Source organism: Danio aesculapii, chromosome 3, assembly GCF_903798145.1.
Source record: "Danio aesculapii chromosome 3, fDanAes4.1, whole genome shotgun sequence".
NCBI classification, from domain to species: domain Eukaryota; kingdom Metazoa; phylum Chordata; class Actinopteri; order Cypriniformes; family Danionidae; genus Danio; species Danio aesculapii.
This window is the reverse complement of record NC_079437.1, coordinates 25926736-25952290: the sequence shown is the minus strand read 5'-3', so window position 1 is coordinate 25952290 and position 25555 is coordinate 25926736. Positions and strand designations below refer to the sequence as shown.

General features: G+C 36.2%; 2 protein-coding genes across 3 annotated transcripts in view; one reads left to right on the top strand and one right to left on the bottom strand.

Annotated features, from left to right (window-relative positions):
* clec16a (C-type lectin domain containing 16A) overlaps nt 1–15312 on the top strand; it is an 84217-nt gene extending 68905 nt beyond the window's left edge. Inside the window, exons 22-23 of one of the 2 annotated variants that reach the window (XM_056453515.1) lie at nt 1823–1954; nt 13385–15312. In XM_056453515.1, coding sequence (XP_056309490.1) covers nt 1823–1954; nt 13385–13803 — 551 coding nt within the window. In that variant the 3' untranslated portion in view covers nt 13804–15312. Of the gene's footprint in view, nt 1–1822; nt 2072–13384 lie in introns of those variants that run through there. The other variant, XM_056453514.1, reaches the window with a different exon arrangement.
* Nucleotides 15313–23359: 8047 nt separating this feature from the next.
* Nucleotides 23360–24963, bottom strand: socs1a (suppressor of cytokine signaling 1a). Its single transcript, XM_056451071.1, has 2 exons — nt 24785–24963; nt 23360–24321 (listed from the first exon to the last, which is right to left on the bottom strand). The coding sequence occupies exon 2, from the start codon at nt 24245–24247 to the stop codon at nt 23642–23644; it is 606 nt and encodes a 201-aa protein (XP_056307046.1). The 5' UTR covers nt 24248–24321; nt 24785–24963; the 3' UTR covers nt 23360–23641.
* Nucleotides 24964–25555: the final 592 nt, after the last annotated feature.

The window sequence follows — 25555 nt, the reverse complement described above, 5'->3', positions numbered from 1 at the left end:
CTTTTAGCTGGGTTGTGTAAATACATATATATCCTTTTTCAGATCTCACTACATACACAATATACCACAAAATCTTTCAATATTTACAAAATGCATCGATACTTTCAAATTTGGGTTGGATTGTGGTGATTCTTCATTTCACAAAAGTGAGTTCTCCGTATAGGGAAACAGATGACTAATAGCTGTCTCTCAGTCTCTTTTGATGACGCGTCGTTGGTTCAGGTAAAAGAGATTGTGGTTCCCAGAACTCTTGGTCTGATGCCAGATGCTTTAAAAAAAGTTTGGCCTGTTCATTGCTTCCCCTCTGGGACACTTAACAATCATTTGGCAATTAATATTATTTTTTGAATTTCATCATCAGGTGGTTAGTGTTTCAGTAATGAGAAAATAAGTTGTGTATTTGTGAGTGCCTTTTTATTGCTCCAAAAATGCTTTTCTTACTTAAATTTTTTGTCTTGTTTCCAGTCCAAAAATCAAGAAGTATTTTCTAGGCAAGAAGTAATATGTGACACTTAAGTGAGTTTTTTCTTAAAACAAGAAAATTAATCTGCCAATAAGGTAAGCAAAAAAAAAAAACATATGTCAAAAGGATTATTTTGCTTGATTTAAGGAAAAACTTTTAATTTTGACCTATTATTTCTTACGAATTTTTTTTTTTGCCTGTCTAGAAAATTTAAGATTTAATAATTTTTTAATACTTGAACGAGAAACCAGACAAATAGCAGATAATAGCTAATCATTCACAAGAGTCATGGAATGGCCAGATTTGAACCGGCTCCTGTCTTAACCACTAAGGCCTCTTTTAACTGTCTAGGCACAAAGTCTAAAGTGCATGGCGCAAAAGCATTTAAGGGCATGTCCAAATCCAATTTTTTACTTTAAGGACGGAAAAATACACTCTGCGCCTCTCCATCTCTTGGCTTTACTTTTACTCTTTATTTTACTCCTTTACCTTCGTGAATAAGGAAACTGTGTTGTACTCCACTGAAGACATCCATTAGCCTGCATATTTAATTTTGTTTGTTAAACACAAAGATTTGTTTCAAAACTATTTCTAAATTCAGCTCAATTTCCAGCAAACGAATAAATGAACAATAATAATTAATAAAATAAGTGTGGTCAAAAAACTGAGCTTTATCCAAACACACGTCCTATTCTTATGCATCATGTAGTCCAAAACCCGACAGGTGGACAAGTCTAAGCTTGTTTTTATTTTAAACAATTATAAATATGCATATAATAAATAATACTGCTAATAATAATAACATTATACAAAAGCAAATTGTCATGAATAAACTGAAAAAAAGCCACCCGAGATGGAGGTAGTGGTTTTTATATTTATGTAGAAAATAATATTTTTGTAACCTTTTAATACTTTCATTTTATTTCATGTGTGAAGATATTTGTGTATTGCTGTACATCCTGTGTGTATTGAGCAATGTCTAAGCGTTTGGACCTGCTTGGGCACATAAATAACGTGCTCTGCGCTGGAATTTAGACCAGCTTTCAGTTGGTCAATGGCACAGTCAATTTCAGTTCCTCAATGTGGCAAGAATGCGCCTTAACACACCTCATTTTTAGACCAGCACACCCTTGTATTTGCTATTTAAACAATGTGGCGCAAAATGTGAAAATTACAGTTGCACTGGTCTGAAAATAGCCACAAATCGCGCCATACACGTCTTGCGCCTTATCGTGCCGGGTCAATGATAGAGCCCTAAGCCACATTTCCAGCTAACTTTTGTTAATAATAATTTTCATAACGTTCAGCGATTTATCTTTTAGGATCTAACCAATCTGGATATCCCTGTTTGTTTTCCAGGTTTTGCAGTTGCTCACATTGCCCAGCACAACCCCTCATCATCCTCTTCATCTGTCTCACCTTCCTCTAGTGGTCCACCTGACTCCTCTGACTCCCTCCCAGCCAGCAACACATCCACACTGAGTCAAACAGGTAATACATGCATAAATCCCACACATGCCACTCCCTTTTACCACTCCAATTTTACTACAAACTGCTTTCAACTGCTTTTTACACACACACTACTAAACAAACATACCCCTCCCTGAATCTGAGCGTCTTCACATGTGTGTCAGATTTTGAAAAAAGCAGATTGCACAATTGTGTTTTCCACATTGTTGACCAGACTGTGTAATTTTTTTTTTGTCTGTGTTATAAAACTAGGAGACAGATTAACATGAGAGTGTAATCCCATGTGGATGTTTTTTCGTGTGATTTGCTGACAATTAAAGAACAGGCAAAGCAGCTCATTTTCATAATTAGTTCAAGTATTAGTCTACCAACAACAGAGGTGCAGAATGGGTTAAGACATGCTTTTTGGGTTGTTAAAAAGAGCACATAGACCAGTAAACTCAAATCTTAGTAACATTAAAAAAAAAAATTCTAAACATAATAGTTTTAATAGCTAATTTCTAATAACTGATTTTTTTTTTTTTTTGCCTTGATGATGGTACAAAATATTGTACTAGATATTTTTCAAGATACTAGTATTCAGCTTAGTTAGGGTAATTAGGCAAGTCATTAACTGTGTCTCATTTCAGAGGCTGCATCCTCCAAAGGATGCTTTTGAAGGGTGCTGCTTCATTGTGGCGCGACGAAGGCTGTCTCAAAATTCGAAGGCTCTTTCAAATGCAGCCTCAAAATGCATCCTTCGTTTCCCAGGTAATGAAGGATACAGCTGGTGGATCCTTTGCGGCCTTGAACGTCTAAAGATTTGTTGCGCGCTGATAACGGCAGGACGTTTTTAAAAGAAAACGCCAGATTAAATGTATGAATTAGGTTTATTTTACTTGGATATCTAAACACAGTTTAAAATCAAAAAGGGTATGACCTGTCTTAATAAAAAGTGATTTTATAGACCGTTTACATTTATATGTGTACATGTATGGATTTAAGGAACTATATTTCCAGCATTTGTAAACAGTGCTTTGCCGTCAGATCGGTTAAAATAAGTTTTAAAATCACTGAAAAAAATGAATTACAAATTTTAGTACCGCTTATTAACCGCAGTTGTTACAGTTGCTAGGTGATGAGATCTGTCCTCTGTAGGCTAGATCGTATCATTTCAAAATGCTCGGTTCGGCCTGTGTGGACTTTGAAGAACTCACATTTGAAGTTTGCATCCTTCGGAGGATGCAGCCTCTGAAATGAAACACAGCTATTGTATAGCGATGGTTTGTTCTGTAGATAATCGAAATATTACATTGCTTAAGTGGGCTAATAATAATGACCTTTAAATGTTTTTATAAAATTTTTAAAATGCTTTTATTCCAGCCAAAATAAAACAATTAAGACTTTCTCCAGAAGAAAAAATATTATGAGGATTACTGTGAAAATTTTTTTGCTCTATTTAACATCACATGAGAAATATTTGAAAAAGAATAAATATAGCATATAAGGGCTAATAATTTTCCCCTCAACTGTACATACATACACACACACACACACACACACACACACACACACACACACACACACACACACACATAACTACAAGTACCTACTGTATATATTCTGTATATATAAAAAATCACTCCCCCAAATTTAGCATTTGAAACACTTATAAATACATATTGAAAAGGCCAGCTGCAAAAAAAAAAAAAAACTTTGTTTACATCTATTCAGCCATGCTGTCTGCTATTCATACCTTGTTTAAAACATCTGTGTGATTCGTTCAATCAAGATAGCTGGTCTCTGGCTAATTTAGTTTTTCAAACAAATTTACATAGTTCATATTAGATGTAACAGTTTGTTAAATGATACATGATAATTTTTGAGATTTTTTTGTGTTTACTTTAACCTTAAGAATAGATTTGCAACGTGACCAGACTAATGTTTTTGAATTCTGTGGCATAAGACATAACAAATTAATTTTGCTTTAAAAATAGCATTTCCAGATTAGAGAAGCGAGAAGAGCTCCAGCTCTGCATTAGATCACCCGCATATTAGTCAGTTACATGTGCATGACTCCTATAAGTCATATAATTATAGCTTCACAAAAAGAAAAAATTTCTCAAATAAGAAAATTCATTATACATACTAAAAATTGTACTAAGGTGGTGGCAGTACTTTTTTCAAAATATGTGTTTGTATCTAAAAGGTCCATATTGCCATCTTAAAATTATATATTAGCATCTAAATTGTACAAATAAGTCGCTAAAAAGTTACAAATTTTCTTTTTCGGAACCACTTGAAAAGGTACCCCCTCGCCTTGTTACAGCTTTTGTACCTTTGTTGCTGAGTGTAGTTTTCTTTTTTTAAGTAAATATCAGTAGTTGGTACACACTTTCATTTTCTCCTTCACTTGAAATGATGCAATCTATTCCTAAAAAAAAAACTGTACGCTGCTCCTTAGCAGGTTTGACTTTACAGACCTTTTGCTATGAGAACAACTGCTGTATGAGTTTTGAGGAACAAATCTATCCTGAGTCATGTCAAACCACCGAAAATTAAATCCAGATAATTGAGTAATCCATGTACAAAGAACTGAACCCTGATGCTTCGTCCTGTGTGTTAAGTGAACCAAGATTTACATTTGCGCATAGAGTAACTGTTAATTTATCACTTATCTAACATATGAGCTTAGGTTAACTACAGGAAATTAAATTCAGGCATTGCGATTTTATTTATAAATTTTGTGAATCCCAAATAAACACAAAACAATATTTTTAACTCTCTTATGCACCGATTTGTTCTTTCAATTTAAAGCCTGCAGCTATCACCAGCATGCAAATTACAGGGGTGTTGGAGTGGGATTGACCCCCATAATAAATGCTTCATCCCCCCTGAAAGACATCAAAACAAGATGTATGGGGGGTCAGCCTTTAATAGTAAGTAATAGCTTTCTCTGATCTAAATCTTAAATATTAATAATTAAAAAAATGTATAATATAAATATACATTGGTCTATAGCGGTTCACACCATTGTGAATGCATAATCGCACCAATCAATGCTAGGAAAAATATCATTCAGCAGTCTTAAACTGGCAGTTCTAGAGCACCAATAGACATCTTAAGTATCCTCAAAACACATTAAAATTGGTGTTTTTATCTGCATGTAGTCTTAAAAAAAAAAAAAAAAAGAAATTATACACATAATTTGTATAGTTTGACCCACAGTAACCTCTAAAATAGTCATTAAATATCCCTCAAAACACTGAAAATGTATACATTTTATTAATAAATTATATGAATTTAAATATATTCAGAAATTTGAATCACTGAAGCATGTATTACCAAACTACTACAAAAAAAAATTCAATCCCTCCCTCAATCATCAATGTATAGTTCGCAAACAGGCTATCACTGTATCTCTGTAGTTTTTACAGGCTCTGTTTTATAGTGGCAGATCTATAAATGCTGATTATAAACTTTCACTGCACTGTTATTGTTGTAGTACATGAAAGACCCTATCACACTAACGATACTATAACATGTATATACAATTTTAATAATCATTCTTCAGAATGGAGAAGTGCACAGGTATAACAGGAACTTTACAGAGAAGCATGCAAACTTATTTTCAGAATGATTTTTTTTCAAGGTGATAACTGATGAATCATTGACAATTTCCAGTCAATCCTGCTTTATAGAAAACAAACTTTCACAGCAGCCGATGACAAAACTATTGTGCATCTTTAATATTTAATCATTTGTTTCTTGATATGATTTGTTGGTATGAAGGGTCATTAAAGGGATAGTTCACCCGAAAATTTAAATTCTGTGATTTAGGATGTCTGCTGGGTCTTAGAAAGTCTTACATTTCAAAAACACTGATCTTGTAGTCAATTTAATTTTGTAGGTCTTAAATAATTGTAAGCTGGTCTTAATTTCCTATGTCCCTGTAATGCTAAAATCTATCTATACTTTATACTCTTGCTATAATTTATCTATACTCTATACTCCTATCCGTCCTATAAGCTATATTCTATCTCAATAGAACTTTTAACAAAACTATATTTATAGCTATTTACCAATATGGTTTAATGATCATCCTTACAATAAAATTAGTTTAAAAGTTCTCTGTGTATTTATAGTCCATATAGTGAGGACACTGAGCTGGACAGACTGTTCTGCATACATTTAGATTATTATAGTTTTTTTATGATGTATTAAATAATGTATATGCATACAACTAGGGTTTGCTTGTTTTAACAATTTATTTAAAATATGTGGCTAAGAAACAAGTAATTGTAATATAATATCAAAAAGTCCTCTATAAGTCTGAAATTTAATTCATAATGGTCTTAAAAAGTCTTAAAGGGGTGGTCCACTACGATATCATATTTTAAACTTTAGTTGATGTGTAATGTAGCTGTGTGAACATAAACAACATCTCTGAATGTTAGACAATGCAAAGTGTGATGTTGGCTTTTACAGAGTTAGCTTAGCAAAGCCTACAGTGAACAAATATTGGGGACTATAAAAAAATACATCCAGGTTAGTAAGATCACAAGGGCTTCCGGTTACGCGTATTTACCACACACACAGCCCCGCTCGTTGAAGGGGTGTGGCCAGAGATGCTGTAATATTATAGCAGAGAAAGCTAAAATGCCGTCCAAACGCTGCTATTTCCACAGAGCTTCTTCTGTTTCTGTATATGGGCTTCCAAACGTCATGAGACAAAGTGAATTACAATTTAATTTTAATTACATTCCTGAGAATAATAAAATATATAGCTAGCATTTGACAAAGGACAAATGCTTCCAGAATCTCTCCCAGTTTAGTACTGGATTCAGCTAAAAACTCCTCCATACGACGAAGCTGTGGATTGTGAGCAACAACCTGTAAGTGTTTTTATTTGTAAAATAAAATTGATCTTTACATGCATAGTTTCTAGCGTTAACGGCATGTTGTAGCGAGGACATAAACAAGGATGTAAACAACAAGAAATGCTGTTTGGCACAGCTAACAATTTAGCTACAAATTCATACTTATCTGTCAAACCGCTGTAAACACCAGTGCTGCAGTGTCTCTCTATGCAGACGCTTTCCCTGCGTTCTCAAATAACAAACTCACAAAACATGTGTGAATGTTTCGTTTTAGCTTATTCCGAATATATGTGAAAGACACTTGTCAGATTTTATTTTAGAGAGCTGACATGATGTTCTGTGTGCTCTTCATTTTTCTGTCTGATTCGGGCAGCTAACGCTGCTAACAGCTGCTCTGACTTTACACAGCAAAAGTGTGGGACGTAGTAACATAGAGCCAATCCACGAATCACAGCACATTATGTTAGTTGACCCATCAGAGCCTCTTGAGGGTGGGCCTTTCAGAGGAACTAGGAAATATGACATTCGTTTTCATGTTAGTTGAGTAGCTGTAAATGATCAAAGTAAGATATATGACAAAAATAACATGATTTTCTACAAGTGAAGCATGAGCACACATTGCTTTGCATCTTATGAACACAACCAAGCCTTAAAAATACACTGTGGACCACCTCTTTAAATTTGACTTTGTGAAACCTGCAGAAACCCTGGTGATTGATTACCCATCCTCATTCATTTGTTTAAATATTTAGAATAAAGTCAGAGAGGTCTTTTACCCTCTATAGACAGCAAGAGTCACAAGATGTTTAAAGTCTCGAAAACAATCAAAAAAAGGTCCATTTGTGTTCAGTGGTTCAGTTGTAATGTTTATGATTGAACCACTAATCAAAATAATTTTGTGCACACACACAAAACAAAAATAACGACTTACTTTAACAGGTTTATTTCTTCAGTGTCAGATCATGGTGCATGTTCACAAGTACTCTCGAAGCTTCATAACATTATGATTGAACCACTGAAAAGACATGAAAGACTTTTTTGAGGATGTTTTTGGTACTGTTTTGGGCTTGCCATTTGTTGAGTGTCTCAAAACTCTTGAATATCCTTTAAAATATCTGTGTATTTGTGTATTTAAGATGAAGGAAAGGGTTAGAAATGACTTGAGGGTAAATTGAGGAGTAATTTGGGACAAATGTACTTTTTTTGTGTGTGTTTTTTTAATCTACTATGCCTTTAAGAATCATATATAAAGTCATGTCTCATTCACTCCAATTCTTTGCAAATTGAACCACATGTTTCAATGTGTCACGACAGCCAGTTTTCATGAAATTTAGCAAGACCTAAATTCCTTGGTATGTAATGGTCAAGTAGATCTTTAAGTGGAAGACCATTTTATCACTACCAACTAAATCTTCCCCCAAAGGGCCTCTCACAGGAATTGTCTGTTTGTTGGGTAGAATGAGGATCCCCGGGGGCCAGTTTTGGATGTAAAGGGTCTGTGAAGCGATTGGGTTCTCTCTCTCACTTTCTCTCTGCCACTCCCACACTGCATCTCTCTGAATGGATCATTGGTGATCTTTTGTGGTTTTGGAAAAACCTGAAAGCTCACAAAGTCTTCACACCACAAGCGCCCAATAACCATTCTGGTGGCTGATTCTCTGAAGAGAGAAGTGGAGTCTTGTGGCCTCTATGAAGTCGCCTACAGATTTCTGTATTTTGGCGGAGGAGTTTAGCTAATATGGTCATGGGCTTTTTTGGTTTTGTTTTATTTTTTCATTACATTATCTCTGTTCCTTTTATTCTCTGAATCACTATGATCATCTCTTTTGAAATACAGTGGCCTGTCTCCAAAGTGTCTGAAGTGAAACTCTCCATATCATTTCTTAATCTTCTTAACTTGGACAAGTAGTCTTCTGAATGTCACATGTAGTTGTCTGAATAAAAGGCTGCATTACAAACACATGTGAGCCGACCGCATTCACTGTTAATGCCTTGTGGGGCGGCACATCTTTGAAGAGAAGTTCTTAGAAACAGCAGCACTGGTAGCAGTTGACTTGTTTGTTTTGAAGGTGTGGATTTGTGGTTCGAATATCTCTCCCTCAGTCTCTGTCATAAGATATGTACCACAATAACCTTAAGTGTGTGGTTGCACGTATTCAACCTGCATAGAGTTAATGTCAACAGGAAACTCAATTGGATCATTTTACTGCTTCATAAATGCATTTCATTTAAAATAAATAAACTAGATCAACAAAATGTGATTGGTTTCCCAAGTTTCACAGACTTAAGCTTAAAGGGTTGGTTGACTAAAAAAATGAAAATGACCCATCATTCATGTAGTTTTAAACTTTTTTTTTTACTTTCATCTGTTAAACTCAAAAGAAGATATTTTGAAGAATGCTGGTTACTGGGACCCATCGATTTCCATACAAGGAAAAAAATACTATGGAAGTCAATGGAAACCAACAACAAGCATTTTTCAAAATATCTTCTTTTGTGTTCGAAAGAAGAAAGAAACTCAAATAGGTTTTGAACAAGTGAAGGATGAGTAAAAGATTATTTTTCATTTTTGAGCGAACTATCCCTTTAAGGCTAGTCCTAGACTAAATTGCACGTTTGAACTGTCTTAACAGACAATAACCTGCAGGGAGACACCTTAAAATATGTCAGTGCCATTGTTTTGTGCATACAAGTGTTGTGTTCTTCTAATGTATTGTTAATAAAAACTGCTTAAATGCCATCATTTAACTAAGGCCTATTAAAATTGGGCCTTAAACATTGTGAACATGAACATCACATCATTTTCTCTAGTCTATCTATCTATCTATCTATCTATCTATCTATCTATCTATCTATCTATCTATCTATCTATCTATCTATCTATCTATCTATCTATCTATCTATCTATCTGTCTGTCTGTCTGTCTGTCTGTCTGTCTGTCTGCCTGCCTGCCTGCCTGCCTGCCTGCCTGCCTGCCTGCCTGCCTGCCTGCCTGTCTGTCTGCCTGTCTCTCTGTCTATTTATCTTTCTATCTATATTTCTATCTATCAATCAATCCATCCATCCATCCATCCATCCATCCATGAGCAATCTCTTACGAGCAGCAGTGCGATGTGGCTGTATATCAGCGTGCGTTGGCACAAGGCCTTAGGCAAAGCGCCTTAGGCAAAGTGCCTTAGTGTCCCACCAGTGACGATATACAGCCAACATCGCACTGCTACAATTGTGATATTGCCTTCATACAACAGTTCAACGACATAATCGTGTATATAAAAGAGAGGAACTGCTTTATTTCGTCATTCATTCACATCCGCAGCTGATGTCAGAACAGCAGAAACCATTGCTACTTCACGAACGTCACTTTAGAGCTAGTATTTAAGTGATTCTCTAGCGCAGGGGTCACCAAACTTGTTCCTGGAGGGCCGGTGTCCTGCAAATTTTAGCTCCAACTCTAACCAAACACACCTGAACTAGCTAATCAAGGTCTTACCAGGTATACTTGAAACACCCAGGCAGGTGTTTTGAGGCAAGTTGGAGCTAAACCCTGGAGGGACACCGGGCCTCCAGGACCAAGATTGATGACCCCTGCTCTAGCGTAATGTCTAAAGTGATGACAGCCTGATTTTGCTGACATTTTAAGATTATAAGGCTGAACGGCATGAAATGCCATCAGTCTACAGAGATTTACCTGTATTTCACTGTTGCAATCGGGATATCACAATAATTAAACCTAAAAAAGCAGCGCAATCACTACCAGATTACTGTTTTGTTTTCATACGGACATTTCTTCTTTTTTTCCTTTTTACTGAACTAGTCTGCAGAAACAAACAGCAGACGACTGTTTTTTATATATATATATATATATATATATATATATATATATATATATATATATATATATATATATATATATATATATATATATATATATACATATATATACATATATACATATATACATATATATATATATATATATATATATATACATATATATATATATATACATATATATACATATATATATACATACATATATATATATATACATACATATAAATATATATATATATATATATATATATATATATATATATATATATATATATATATATATATACATATATACACACATACGTTCTTCTACTCAAATTTTTATTCATGCCACTTTTCTTCTTTTATCAGGGGATATTAACATTGGAAAATGCCAGGAAGGCTGCTTTCTCCTCCTTTCCCAAGCGCTCAGTAGCTTGTGCTCCTGTGGTGTCTGCTGTTGCTAAGCAACCATGAGCTGATCTCACCATTTACTACTATTAGTAGATGGATACTGAACAGATCTATAGTAATGTTAATATTAGTCAATTGCACAACTTTGGCTGCTGTGTGGAAATTATCACTTTGAATTTTATTCAAATGTATGTGTCTACCTTTAAAGTAACAAACTTGAGTGTGCTTACCTGAACGACTCCCAAGACAGGTAGATAGTGAAGAAGAGTTTGATAAAATCACTTCACGAGGTGTTAACTTGTTATGTTTAGTTAGCCAGTGAGCTATTGAGTTTAAATCAAGCTTAATATTTAAAATTGACCCTCTTTTTATAGATTTAAAACTGCCTGCTTTGCATGTTATACTGATTGAATATATCCTTTGGCTATAGATTTGCTTCATGCACACTTAGATGCTAAATGAATTTGTACTTTTTGATTTGTCCTTTGTTCTCTAGTCAGGTCTGGCAGGGAAGGCCGGAGGTGTGTGTTTTCTTTGTCAGACGATGACAGGCACGGTGGAGAGTGGGTTTAGAGCTGCCAGAACACGTAACAGGCATGTCTGTGTGACGCTTTATTGTAGACCGGCTAGTCCTAGTTTCCAGTGACCTGCAGTGCTACTAAAAACTAAAGCATTGTGAATCTATGTGTGTGCTAATATGCTTAAACATTAGTTGATAAATGAAAGTATTTGAATTATTTTGTAGGTCTGTATATATACATAATAATTAAAAAGTGTTTGTAATTAAGGTGTGAAGTGAATAAGAAAATATTACTGATGTGAATTCTTGTTTGTAACCCTTTGTAAGTGGTGAGTATTTCTAAATAACCATAATTGTTGAAACAGTGAGACGTCTCTTTAAAAGTGCATGGTATTAGGTGTGTGGTTTAACAAAAGAAAAGTCCAAGACTGTGAATTAATGCCACGCTGAGCAAGAAAGTGCTTTCTACCTTCTGTATCCTGTTTTTCAGCTTTGCCCTTTTTATATTCATTTTTGTCCACGTTCGTGCCAATCAGGTTCCTTCATTCACATTCTTTTGCTTGGCAGACAGTTTCTCAATATAGAGTCTTTACACATGTCTGACTCACCCATGTCTGCTTCCCTCACACTCAATTCATAAGCTTTTGTCTTATGGCATGTGTTTGGTTAGCTATACTGCTCTCACGTTATCTGTGTTTATCTTGTCGTCTTGCCTTGATTATCTGGTATACCTCTAACTATCCTTCTATCTTTGACTTGTTTGCCTGGCTAAGTTTGTAATAGTCTGTCCATCCATTACATCTAATGTAAAAATCAAATGAAGTTAAATGGGGTATATGCACACAGACTTTGAATTTTCTGCCAGCCAGCCCGATGGCTTTCGGTGAACTCTTTCCATTACAAAATCGCTGTGTTTAAGGTCTATTTTTTCTTAAAAATAAGTGATCTTCACTGCCTAATAGATATTTGATATAAAGTGGGTCTCAGATTGGACAAGAAGAACCGCATTAAATTCCACTTTTCCCTGCCATCTCTTTAAAATATGAACATTTATGTTACCTCAGTATTTTCAGTGGAGTTTCTGCACTAGCCTGCTGATCTTTTACAAGGTCTATCATCTTGTTTTATGCTTAAACAACTACATAAATGCTTACGTTTATTTAACTGATTGTATTTTAATTACATTATGATGTTGATGCTGTGAAAAGAATCGTATAAACTTTAAAATAGTGACTTTAACCTTTCATTGGAAGTTTACCGTTGGCTAAAAAAACACTAGCTGTGCATATACCCCATTAAGGAATCAATTCCTTATATTCTTTTGTTTAATTAATGTCCACTATAATGTTACACATAACAACTATCCAATATAATGTTACACACTTGATTTTTTTTTTCTGCTCAAGTTATGTTTATGCAAATACAGATATTATGAATTCTTTCTGTTTGCCTATATCCCTCTGTCTGGTTAAAAAAAAATCTATACTTCTATCTAACTTCTCTATACCTTCTGTCTTTAATATCGCATCATATGTCAGTCCATCCATATATTTCTACACCTGTTTATCTTCAGTCTAACAATGCATCTATTTTCTCTGTCAAAGATCTCAGTTAAACTAATGATTTTACACATTTGTCACAACACAAGCACATAAACCCACATAACAACAACAACCCACCAAACCAGACATTCTTCTCCTGCACTTGCTGTGCAATTTTCCTTTTGCCTGATTTGCCTTTTCAGTATGAATAGACAGAATTTCTGCATGCCTGCAGTTTCCATCCCCTTCTCCATAATCCCAGAGGCATGTTGATAACTAACCGACTCTGCTGTCTCCATTTCAGGACTCACTCTAGCGCCGAGCCTCACCCCTGCACCACAACCCACCATCTCCCTGCTGTCTGACAATGATGCCGAAACCCTGAGTGTGGAGTCGCTGACCCTGCTGCCTCCCGCCGACCCGCCTCGCCTGCGCTCCTTCAGCACCCAATCCTCCATCCAGGACGAGGACGAGGTAACCAACACCAGCCGACCCGAAGATGACTGCACGGGGGTGAAGGACGCACAGTCTCAAGACATTTCAATCATACCAGAAGAAGATGAACCATCTCCTGAGTCTGGGCCTTTGCTTGGTGTAGAAACCGAGGATTTGATGCAGGCTCAGAGGGAGGAACCCGTGACTCAGCCTGAGACAGACTCTATGGGCGTCCCAGCCAACCAGGAGGACAACCCAGACCTGGAGGAGGAGACGGCGATAGACTGATGTCTCTTGGTACTAAAATTGAAATGTTCTGACGAATTTGGGGCCAGATTACTAAAGCAAGAAATGCATGTTATGTTGAGTAGTCAATTGAGCACGACCGATTCGGCACATGCCTTCGGCTTTAGTGGTTCAGTCCCTCAATTGAATCTGTACCAATAGGGAGGAGGGTACCATTAATTCTCTTCATATCAAGATCAGAGCAAAATGGCGCTCTCAGAACAATGATGTTATTGTTGGTCTCGAGTTCTGCTTAAAGCACAGTCTTTGCTTTATTCGTTCTGTTCTGGTGCTGAGTGTTGTGATGGTTTGAGTGTGTGTGTGTATGTGAGAGAGAGTATGGTTTTATAAGACTGAGCAGCCTGAGAAGAAAGGGTGTGTTTGTATAATAATAAATATCTGAGTGGGTTAGTGGGGAAATACCCGCTTGATTTTACCAGTCTTAACACTGAGGAATGTACCAAAAGACTTCTGGGTCTGTCCAGCGGTGCTCTTTTCCGAAGGTATATTTCATTTTGGCTGAACAATGATTTGCACTTCAAAGGTGGGTTTTCAAACAAAAAAAACGCCCCTTGTTTTCAGTCTTTGGAGATTGTAAGAAGCAGGAATGTGTATAAAATAACCCATTTTAATTCCAGATTATTCAACTTATGAACTCTTGCTCACTTTTGGCAGGTATAGGGTGGTTCCATCCAACCATGCTACACTAAACAGGACTTTAAAAAACTAAAATGCTGACTAACATGCGTCAGTCATATTTTTGAAGTGTTCTTTTCACCAGGTGAGTGCACCTGATATCATCGAGTTCATTCCTGAGAGTTTATGTCACTGCCGTACCTTTCACGTGTTGGTTTTCTTTCCTTAACATTCTGGAATCTGCAGACACTGGTTGAATAGACCTACTTTGTCCATGCAGTTGAGCTTTTAGTACTTTTAAAGTGGCCTCTTAACCACTTTTCCTCTTTTTTTCTTATTTAGATGTGTTTTAATGTTCGTTAACACTTAGTCTAGAGTTCATTAATAGTCTAGAGGTCATTAAGAGCTTGTGCTGGACACGTAATCAAAGCTGGGTGTGATGTGTTTGTGGTTTGTTTCGTTTGACTTTGGTGTGATATAACAGTAATTCAAGACTCATTTATTTCACTTACAGGCTATCGTCATTAATGGACTGAAGTGAAAAATACGTTTTCAGTTTCTAGACCGCTGCACATAGAAAGGATCCTCACACTGGCACTGATGCAAACATGTGGTAACTGTGACTGAGCGCTTATTTCCAAAACAAAAAATATGGACTCAGATTGAAGCTTTATTGGCAGAGTTTGTCAAATATATTTGAAGCAATACACATAATTCTGCATATATCAGTATTTCGAGGTTCAATTCATTGTCAAAAAGAGGCGCAGGGGGCGTAAATTTGTACACAGTGTAAAGATTCGTTTTGATCTAATCTTAACCTAATTAATTTACCAACTGGAGCTATCAAAGTCATGCAATAAATTATTCTGATCTACATTTGGGTTGTCTTTTGATATGAGTGGCGTCTCATTAAACATTAATCTCTCCTCACAGTGTTTATCTATGGTAGTTAAACTGACAAAATACATCTTCAAATTCCCTGTTCTGATGAAAAATCTACATTATTAAATTCCAGATAGTCTCAGTTTCCTAGAATATGTGGCCTTCTCTGTGTTTGGGTCTCTTGATGATAGAGGGAAACTGGCTGAAATCCAGATCTGTCTGTTGCAACTAGTCAAATCCAAGATTTTCACTGTAAAACCAAGAGTCGATACGCATTTTAGAACTAAAGCATGTGTATTTTATTACAGGGATGACAAAAATTAAGAAGGAGGGTTTCTTTTTGTCTATTGGTTTGCAAATTTGGAAATTAAATGTGAGGTCGTTTTCTTTCTTACTCTGTTCTTGGCTGCTTATTAAAAGTATGCAATTGAATTACACATTCCCAGAATTCAGGGTGGAATTTCCTTTATTGTTTCTCCAGAACCAGTGATGGATTTGTGCAATACTGAGAAAACTGCTATTTCCGATTATTTATATGATTTTTATATTATTTTAATTCTCAGCGTTTTCCCAGAGACTTCACATTAAGTTCACCCTATCTTCACTTCCTAGATTTGAGGTCTTTAAATAGACATGTTAGCAATTAGCAAACCAAGAGCAACAATCTGCGTAATTCAAGGATCCTGCTTCTGTTTAGCAGCAGATCCTCTTCTATTAAAAGTATCAATAAGCATTTCTTATAAAAACAGAATTCTGGTAATCTCAAAAATAACTTTCTGTAAGAGAATCTGCTTAAGCATGGCTTTTGACTTGACCGTGGTTCCTCTGGTCTGAGAAACAGGTTTATATGAGACTTATGAAGAGCGAGTACATAAATGGATGTGTGCAGACGGTCTCATGAGAGGCTTGACGGCGAGTTCTCTAGAGGTTTATTTCCAGGAGCCTGTGCTGATAGTGTCTCATGTCTTCTGCTGAAGCTGCCTCGCAAGGGTGTTATTTCTAAAGAAAACACACTCACCAGTTTGTGGTTTACATTACACGCCATTTGCCTGAGAAATGCCATATGACTTGCCACAATTCGGCAACCCGTATTTCACTGTAAACAGATTAGATGTTGAGATTGCAGCAGGCGTTACATTGCACAGCTGTTTGAATAATAATTATTGGTGTTTTTCTTTTTTCATGTAAGGCCCGTTCACGCTTAAGATGTGGTTGTGTAATGTAGTTTTAATTTTAAAAAACAACAACAAAGGCTCAGAGGAAGAATATATTTTCAATAAATACTTTTTTTTTTTTTGCCTGATGAATGATAAGAACTTTGAAATCCAGTCACATCACGGATGATAACTGTGATGATGAGAATGAAGATAGAGTCCCAAAAATATTCCAAATGTAAAAGAATAAAGGAGTCCCCACTGCATCTATTATACATAATGGCACAGAGGAACGCTAATGTTGCGAATGCTTTTTTTTTTTTGTTAGGACATGTTCTTTTCCAGTTGATAAACAACTGAAACTCTGATAACCAATCAGATTGCTTTGAAAAGTCTGAGCATTTAAAGTGCTGTGTAAAAACCGAATGGGAAACACAGGTTTTATTGTTACTTGTTTATTGTTTGTCCTTTTTTGTTCTGCCAATGGTTACAAGTTTTCAAATTTCCTTTTTCTTTTCAAATTTTGTATTACTATGTGTGTGTGTTTTATATATATATATATAGAGAGAGAGAGAGAGAGAGAGCACACTTACCGGCCAATTTATTAGGTACACCTTACTAGTACCGTGTTGGACCCACTTTTGCCTTCAGAACTGCCTTAATCCATCATGGCATAGTTTCAACAAGGTACTGGAAATATTCCTCAGAGATTTTGGTCCATATTTACATGATAGCATCACGCAGTTGCTGCAGATTTGTCAGCTGCACATCCATGATGCAAATCTCCTGTTCCACCACATCCCAAAGGGGCTCTATGGAATTGAGGTCTGGTGACTGTGGAGGCCATTTGAGTACAGTGAACTCCTTGTCATGTTCAAGAAACCGGTCTGAGAAGATTCATGCTTTATGACATGGAGTGTTATCTTGCTGGAAGTAACCATTAGAAGATGCGTCCACAGTTGTCATAACGGGATGGACATGGTTAGCAACAATACTTAGGTAGGTTGTGGCGTTGACATGAGCTCAATTGGTACTAATGGGCCCAGAGTGTGCCAAAAAAAACATCCCCCACACCATTACACCACGAGCCTGAACTGTTGATACAAGGCAGGATGGATCCATGCTTTCATGTTGTTGATGCCAATTTCTGACCCTACCATCCGAATGTGACAGCAGAAATCGAGACTCATTAGACCAGGCAACGTTTTTCCAATCTTTTATTGTCCATATTTGGTGCGAATTGTAGCCTGTTTCCTGTTTTTAGCTGACAATAGTAGCACTCGGTGTGGTCTTCTGCTGCTGTAGCCCATCCGCCGCGAGGTTGGATGTGTTGTGTGTTCAGAGATGCTCTTCTGCATACCTCGGTTGTAACGAGTGGTTATTTGAGTTACTGTTGGCTTTCTATCAGCTTGAACCAGTCTGGCTATTCTCCTCTGACCTCTGGCATCAACAAGACATTTGCGCCCACAGAACTGCCGCTCACTGGATATTTTCTCTTTTTTGGACCGCTCTCTGTAAACCCTAGAGATGGTTGTGCGTGAAAATCCCAGTAAATCCCAGCAGTTTCTGAAATACTCAGACCAGCCCGCCTGGCACCAACAACCATGTCACGTTCAAAGTCCCTTAAATCCCCTTTCTTCTTCATTCTGATGCTCGGTTTGAACTGCAGCAGATCATCTTGACCATGCCTACATGACTAAATGCATTGAGTTGCTGCCATGTGCTTGGCCAATTAAAAATTTGCGTTAATGAGCAGTTGTACAGGTGTACCTAATGAAGTAGCCAGTGAGTGTATGTATGTATGTATTAGTGCTGCCCAATATATCTCAAAATTATAATTATCGCGATAGTAGTATATGCAATATACGTATCGCAGACGTGTGATATATTACATTTATTTTATGCAGTGGGGCAGTGGGCAGCGCTGTCGCCTCACAGCAAAAAGGTTGCTGGTTCGAGCCTCTGCAGTTGGCGTTCCTGTGTTTAGTTTGCATGTTCTCTCCGTGTTCGCGTAGGTTTCCTCTGGGTGCTCTCGTTTCCACCACAAAAAGTCCAAAAACATGTGGTACAGGTAAATTGGGTAAGTTAAATTGTCCATAGTGTATGAGTGTTTATGGATGTTTCCCAGTGATGGGTTGCAGCTGGAAGGGCATCCGCTGCGTAATACATATGCTGGATTAGTTGACAGTTCATTCCGCTGTGACGACCCCAGATTAATAAAAGGACTAAGCCGAAAAGAAAATGAATGAATTATGTATTGGTTGGTTATCCAGAGGGGGCCCACAAAAAAAAACTGTAATGGGCGGAGTTAAGACAATCAGAGAAGAAAATGACAACAGCCAATCAGAGTCAGAATATCTGCGGGGGGTTTTACTCAGTCATAGTGTTTTAAAGACTAAATGTTTGCGACTCGAACTTTTTTTTTTTTTGTCTGAATTCTAATTAGATCTGAGAAATATATTTTACCTCTTTAGTTGAATATCGTGAAATAAACACACATCTAATAAAAAATTTTCAGGGCAAATGTTATATAGTAGGAAATATCGTTATCGCAATACTCGACCACAATATAGCATGTTTTTTCAGTAACATGCAGCCCTAGTATGCATGTATGTAAACATGTAGTCATTTGCTCATTCATTCCAGTTCTTGTGAGCTCAAGTAAAAGCCACTTAAGTGTGTCTGGAAAAGGTGTAAAGGGTTAGAGAAAGGTGGTCTTTTTGTTCTGTCAGCATGAAACTGCCCACATTTTCTCAGTGGAGCTCATGAGGACATGATGCCTTGATGTGGGATGGCTAGAGATGAGTGTTGGTATAGCAAACCATTATGTGGGTAGCCTTATCACTGGGCTTCCTGGAATTTGGCGTTGTGGTCTGAAACATTGTCAATTTAAAAAAAAAAAACACTCCCAGGGGTCTTTAGTATCATAAACATAAATAGATTTCAACCATTTTTTTTTTTTTGAATTACATATTGATGATGTGTAATGTGTTTCCAGAGTAACATCACGTCAGCGAGTGGGTTGTACTGTAGTGTAAAGATAGTGACTTGTTTTGTCATTCAGAAAAAGCCCTTGGAAGTAAAAAATATCCCTTTAACTGCCCCATTAAGACAACATTTTTGGATTGCATTTCTTAATTCCTAAAGTTGCTAGTTAACACACTCAATGCATTTTTTTCAACATATCCCATAATCTCTAAAATATCAACCTCTACCAAACGGTTGACATGTCAGTTTATGATAAAAGTACCGGAATTAATGCATATACTATGAAAAATCTGAAAATATGAAGCGTAAGACCAATTTATTTAAAAAATATATTCAAAACAAAACATTTTTGAACACTAAATCATCTTTATTTTTTTAAATATGCCATAAAATATTTCAGATTCTCATTTAACAGGTTTTCTTGTTTTGTTTTTAACAATAAACCCAAAATCAAGTGTAGTAGTGCATCAGAATTATATTTGTTTGATTTCTTTGTGTGTAAACCATTATTAAAACAGTCGTTCTTTAAATGATTTTAACAATCATTCTTTAATAGTCAAAATATGGTCAACCAGTTGGTAGAGCAGGCAGTTAAAGGGTTACGCCTGAGGGAAAAAAAACAAATACAAAAAAACATTATTTATTAAACTATTATTTGCCCCAAATTTGTCTGATTTAATTTTTTTTGTGTGTGTGTATTTTTCCACAAATATAAACTCATTTAATTTTGAGAAACTGTTGTCTTTTCTGTTATATTTCTGTATGTTTTAACTATGGAATGCTCTTCCTACAAACATTAAGAATGCTGGTTCCTTAGACTCTAAAAATGCTGGGATATTTCAACCCAATTCTGGGTGTAATACAGACTACACCAACTGCTGAGTTAATTCTTTTTATTAAATTAAAAGGACAGAATTTAACCCAATGCTTTAGTCAGTCCATTTTTTACCCAATTTGGGTTTAAATAACCCAGCATTTTTTAGAGCGCTTTTTTAAGAAGCTCCTTAAAACTCATCTTTTTAGCACTGTTTTTAATTTGTGATATCTTTTTTATTCTCTCTCTGTCTTTAGTGTTTTATTGTGCTTTGTTGTTGTTGTTTTTACTGTTTTGTAAGCGCTTTGGGTGGGAGAAAAGTGCATTATAAATACAAATTATTATTATTATTATTATTATTATTATTACACTGTAAAACCCAACAATCAACGTCATTAAATGAAATGAGTGTAGTTAACTCAAAATTGACTGAAAGTTAATTCTACTCATTTTTGAAGAGAGTTTTGAACTCAGTGTTGAAGGTAATGAATTAATTAAATACCTCATTACTTCAACTTAAATGGAGTAAGTTCACAGTACTCACATAGATTATTTTTTAACTCAAATGGTTTGTAGCAATCGGTTTCCTCAAACGCTTTGAGTTTTCTTAACTTATTGGGTTTTACAGTACTGAGTTGGTTTGAGTTCTCTTCATTTATTGGGTTTTACTGTGCTCAAATTGCTTTATTTACTCAAATGGAATAAGTTGACAGTACTCATTAGGATTAGTTTTTGAACTTAAATGGTTTGTTGCAATCAGTTTCCTCAAACGGTTTGAGTTAACTTATTGGGTTTTAAAATGTGTTATAATTATTATATTTTGTAACTATCATCATTATTATTATTTGCCACTGAAATAAGCTCAATTGCAAAAACTGCACTTTTATAGTTTGCTGTTGTCATATTTTTATAATATTTGCCAAAATAGCAAATTAATTTGATGTTTTATTAATATAATAAATATAAATATAGTATTTTTTTATTTTTAATGCACACAAATTCTGCAAGAAAGATTACTATATGATATGCCACCAATATTATTCATTCATTCATAGTCTCTATTTCAGAGGTCACCACAGTGGAACGAACCACCAACATATCCAGCATTTTTTACACAGTGGATGCTCTTCCAGCCGCAACCCAGTATTGGGAAACACCCATGTACACTCACACACACACTCACACACTACGGCTGTTTTGTTTAATTCAATTCACCAACAGTGCATGTCTTTGGACTGGGTAAAACCGGAGCATCCAAAGGAAACCCACGCCAACATGGAGAGTACTTGCAAACTCCACACAGAAATGCCCAGCTAAGACTTAAACCAGCGACCTTCTTGCTGTGAAGCGAGAGTGCTAAACACTGAGCCACTGTGCCACCCCCACCAATATTCTTTCTTTTATCATTTATATTTTCCAAACATAGCCTCAAAATTTTAAGTATTTTCTGTTTTAATTTGTATTTTATTTAAAATTTAGATTTCTTTTATCCCCAATAACTATATTGTTTGCCACAAATATTACCCATTTTATTGTTTTATTATTTATTTGTTTATTTTATGCTTTTGTCTATTTGTTTATTTTATTTTTCAAACACTATATATAATTTGTACTTTTATTACATTTAATTTATTATGTATTTTTCGCTATGAATTTTATTTTTGTTCTGTGTGCTTCTCTTGAGGTCATTCACCGTTCACAAGCTCAAACCTGGGCCATTTCTCTGTACACATCACCCACACGGGCTGTGTATGCATATCTACCAGTGTGCGTTTTAGAGGGAAGCGCTGCGGTTCCAGGTGGAAGTGTACGGCGCTCTGGAGCACATGTGTGTGTATGTATGTATGTTTGTGTAAGTTGAGGCCAGATGCAGTGGAGATTAGAGCCTTTTCAGGGAAACACAACTGTCTCTTTTCCTGGAAGTGAATGTGCTTTCATGTGTATTAATCACTACAGGCGAGCGAGCGAGGGGAAGATGATAGAGCGATTAACCCTGGCGATTCACACCGGCTCAACCTCAGCACCCTAAAACCTTATCAAAACTGCATTCAGTCTTCTACAAAAGTAGGTAGTTTCCTGTTTATGTCAGATTTGACTGTGAAATAAATGTAGTTAATCAGTAATCAGTGTGGCCAAGGGAAATCCCGGGTTAATTTGCGCTGAATGATTTTCCCTTGACTTCCACACATTATAATTTCATTCGAATAAGGAAGGATAAGATTAGATTGATCTGACCTTTGTATTGACTAATGATTTACCTTTCTTCAGAAAGCACCTCATAGTTTTTGTTCTATTCAGGATACAAAAAGCAATAAAAAAACTTAACGTAACAAGATCTCACAGTCGTACGTTTTATCTGATGACTGCGCACATCACTTCCTTCAGCCGTGAATGGAATTCCAAGCAGCGCGCTGAAGTTTAGCAGTATAGTTTTGTTCTTAGTCACTTTTCTGAGTAAGCCTGTCAGATCTTTATGTGGCAGAGTTGTATTGATAGCAGGTATGAGCGTCTCTGGGGATCACAGGCTCCGCCTATTACACTCCATCAGTCCTCACAACCCACTTCATTTCTTGTAAATGTCTGTCTGAGCCATAAGCAGTTTACGGTCACCACAGCTCCTCCCTTAACCACGCGACTACCTAGATTAATCAGCCTGCTTCAGTACAGAACGTCTGGCCTCAGCTTCCTATAAGTCCCCGGCTTCTTGTCATTTCAGGAATTCGGGTACAATGAGCCTGTAATCTAGTAAATATGTCATAGCTTTAACTTGTCAGATTCTAGGAAGAAGAAGAAGAAAAAAAAGCAGGTTTCTTGGCAGGGTTTAGATCGAGATATGAATCTTGAAGCTTGTTAGGTTAGGCTAAGACTTGACTTGTGTGTGGGAACTTTTTTAAAAAGTTCTCGCCTGTGTTAATATGGAAAATAATATTAATATTTTTGCCAAAATAATGATTTATAATTTCTTAGTAATACTTAGCGAGGCTCACTAAGCCTTTCACTGAACTGTCCAAAACACAACTCCATTTCAATCCAAATCCAAATCAGTGAACGAATCCCCCAACAAATAGAAATGAAAACCGAGAGGTTTTAAATTCTTCAAAAATATATTTATTAATTTTATAAAACGTACTCTCTTGAAATATTTCTCTCTGCATAGCAGAAATGTAACGATAAAAGGAAAACAGTATTTCCATATAGTGTAAACATTCACAGACAATGTAAACTTTCATTGTGCAGCGTTCAAGTCTGATATTCCAAAATATGCTACAGTGGGATTCCTGCATCCTAAAACGGAGCAGGACCACGAGGAGTCCATCAAGTATCTCCAGAATATTCCAGCAGCGCTTTAATGCAACGAGTCTCGTCTTCATAGCGGATGAGGGAAGGCATGGAGGAAGTCTTTGAGGATTGGTTGCACAGGGATGCAGTCGATGTCTTTTCCGCCGCATCTTTCCATAATCTGTCTTCGGCACAACTGCTGCAGGGACTGCACTGGCTCTTTCCTGCACGGCCGAATGAGCCCCTTCTTTGGGGAACTGATGTAGTGTTCCAGCAGTTTGAAAAGAGAGTCAAAAGATTCCTTGCTTCCGGTCAGGCTGAATTTGGAATTCTTGAAGTTAATCCGGATGCTGACGGGACCGTTTTGTGCCTTGTAACTCAGTGTAAAGAAAACGTCGCTCTGACGACTGTCCCGGATCAGGAAAGTTCCCACTGACTCTTTCTTCAGCTTCAGGTGTGCTTCCTCCACAGTCATGGGACCCCAATAGAAGCCACTCTCCTCTAACATCGAGGTGGTGTTGGAGATTATCTTGAAGTCTCTTGCATAGTTGAACGGCTTGAAATGTGTCTGGAAAGCCACGGTACTCTGCCTGGGCCTGGATTTTTGGGACTGGAAGACGTCTGAGGAGGCCTCAGTGCTCACTTGGCGATCTTCTATGCCTTGATTCCCTTCCACTGAACTGTGTGCCACCATCCTACAGGAAAGACCAACTGGCGTGGTCTTCCATACTGTACCACAGGAAGGTCATCTAGATGAGACTCATCAGTCTGTTGAAAAGAAAGAACAACACTGTTAAAGCTTCTCCAAATCAGTAGCACGATCTGCTGAACGTTACATATAATAAACTTGCTTGTTTCGTGGCAACATGGGTAAAGATGCGATTGTGACGTAATTGAAACTCACATATGGACCGTAAAGGTTATCTGTGAAATTACTCCTCATCGTTTACTCTGTTATCAAGACGCTGGGCTGTAACCTTGTCTTAATTATAAATGTATATCTTTAATATTTTATATAAGTGATTTTAGCTGTATACAAGCGTGTAATGTACGTTTTTATATAGTTGAACTGATATAAAGTTTATCAGTTAAGTCTTTAAAAGTGTTACATACAACAAACAAACTACATTTATTTTCGCGTGCGGCGCAAATTGAAACATTTACACTTATAAACAGACCGCTAAACCGTTGTTAACGTTTAATTAAGAAGCACATAAAGCTTGAATCTTACCGTATTAGCAAACAAGTACTCCAAGAGCAGGCAATACAACTTTGCCTCTGACAAACTCTCGTCGCCGCGTCCAAAATCGGGTGTTTTTGAACTCCCATTGATTTATTCCACCGTTATATCTCGTTAGAGACTTCCTCAGAGCGCGACCCTAAACTCTGTGCTCGTGCTTTCTGCTCTTTGTAATGTCAGAATGAAGTGTCAGAGAGGCGCATTCAAATATACTCTGAGCTTAAAGCCACGCCTATTTCTTGGAAACGGCAAATCAAAATCTTATTAGCCCCTCCTGAAGAGATAATATAGTAGCCGTTTATCTTTCACTTCTCTTTTAAACATATGCTTTTCCAAATAACAGCGGCATTTATGATAAACTTTCAAAGAGGAAGAAAATTACATCTTATCTATACTCATAATCATGCTGTCATGTGTTTGTAAACTGATGTCAGTCAGTTTTATTTTAATTAGAAGAAGTAGGCTATTAATAACAATGTGACATAATATATATATATATATATATATATATATATATATATATATATATATATATATATATATATATATATATATATATATATATATATATATATACATACATACAAACTAAGTCCTGAAAATAACCATATGCACTTTTTCAAAGTAATATATATATATATATATATATATATATATATATATATATATATATATATATATATATATATATATATATATATATTTGAAAAAGTGCATATGCTTATTTTCAGTACTTAGTTTGTTTTTCTTCTGTGCATTGCA

Coding starts and splice junctions, on each gene's coding strand:
- socs1a (XM_056451071.1), bottom strand. CDS start 24,247: ATGGTGGCACACAGTTCAGTGGAAGGGAATCAAGGCATAGAAGATCGC.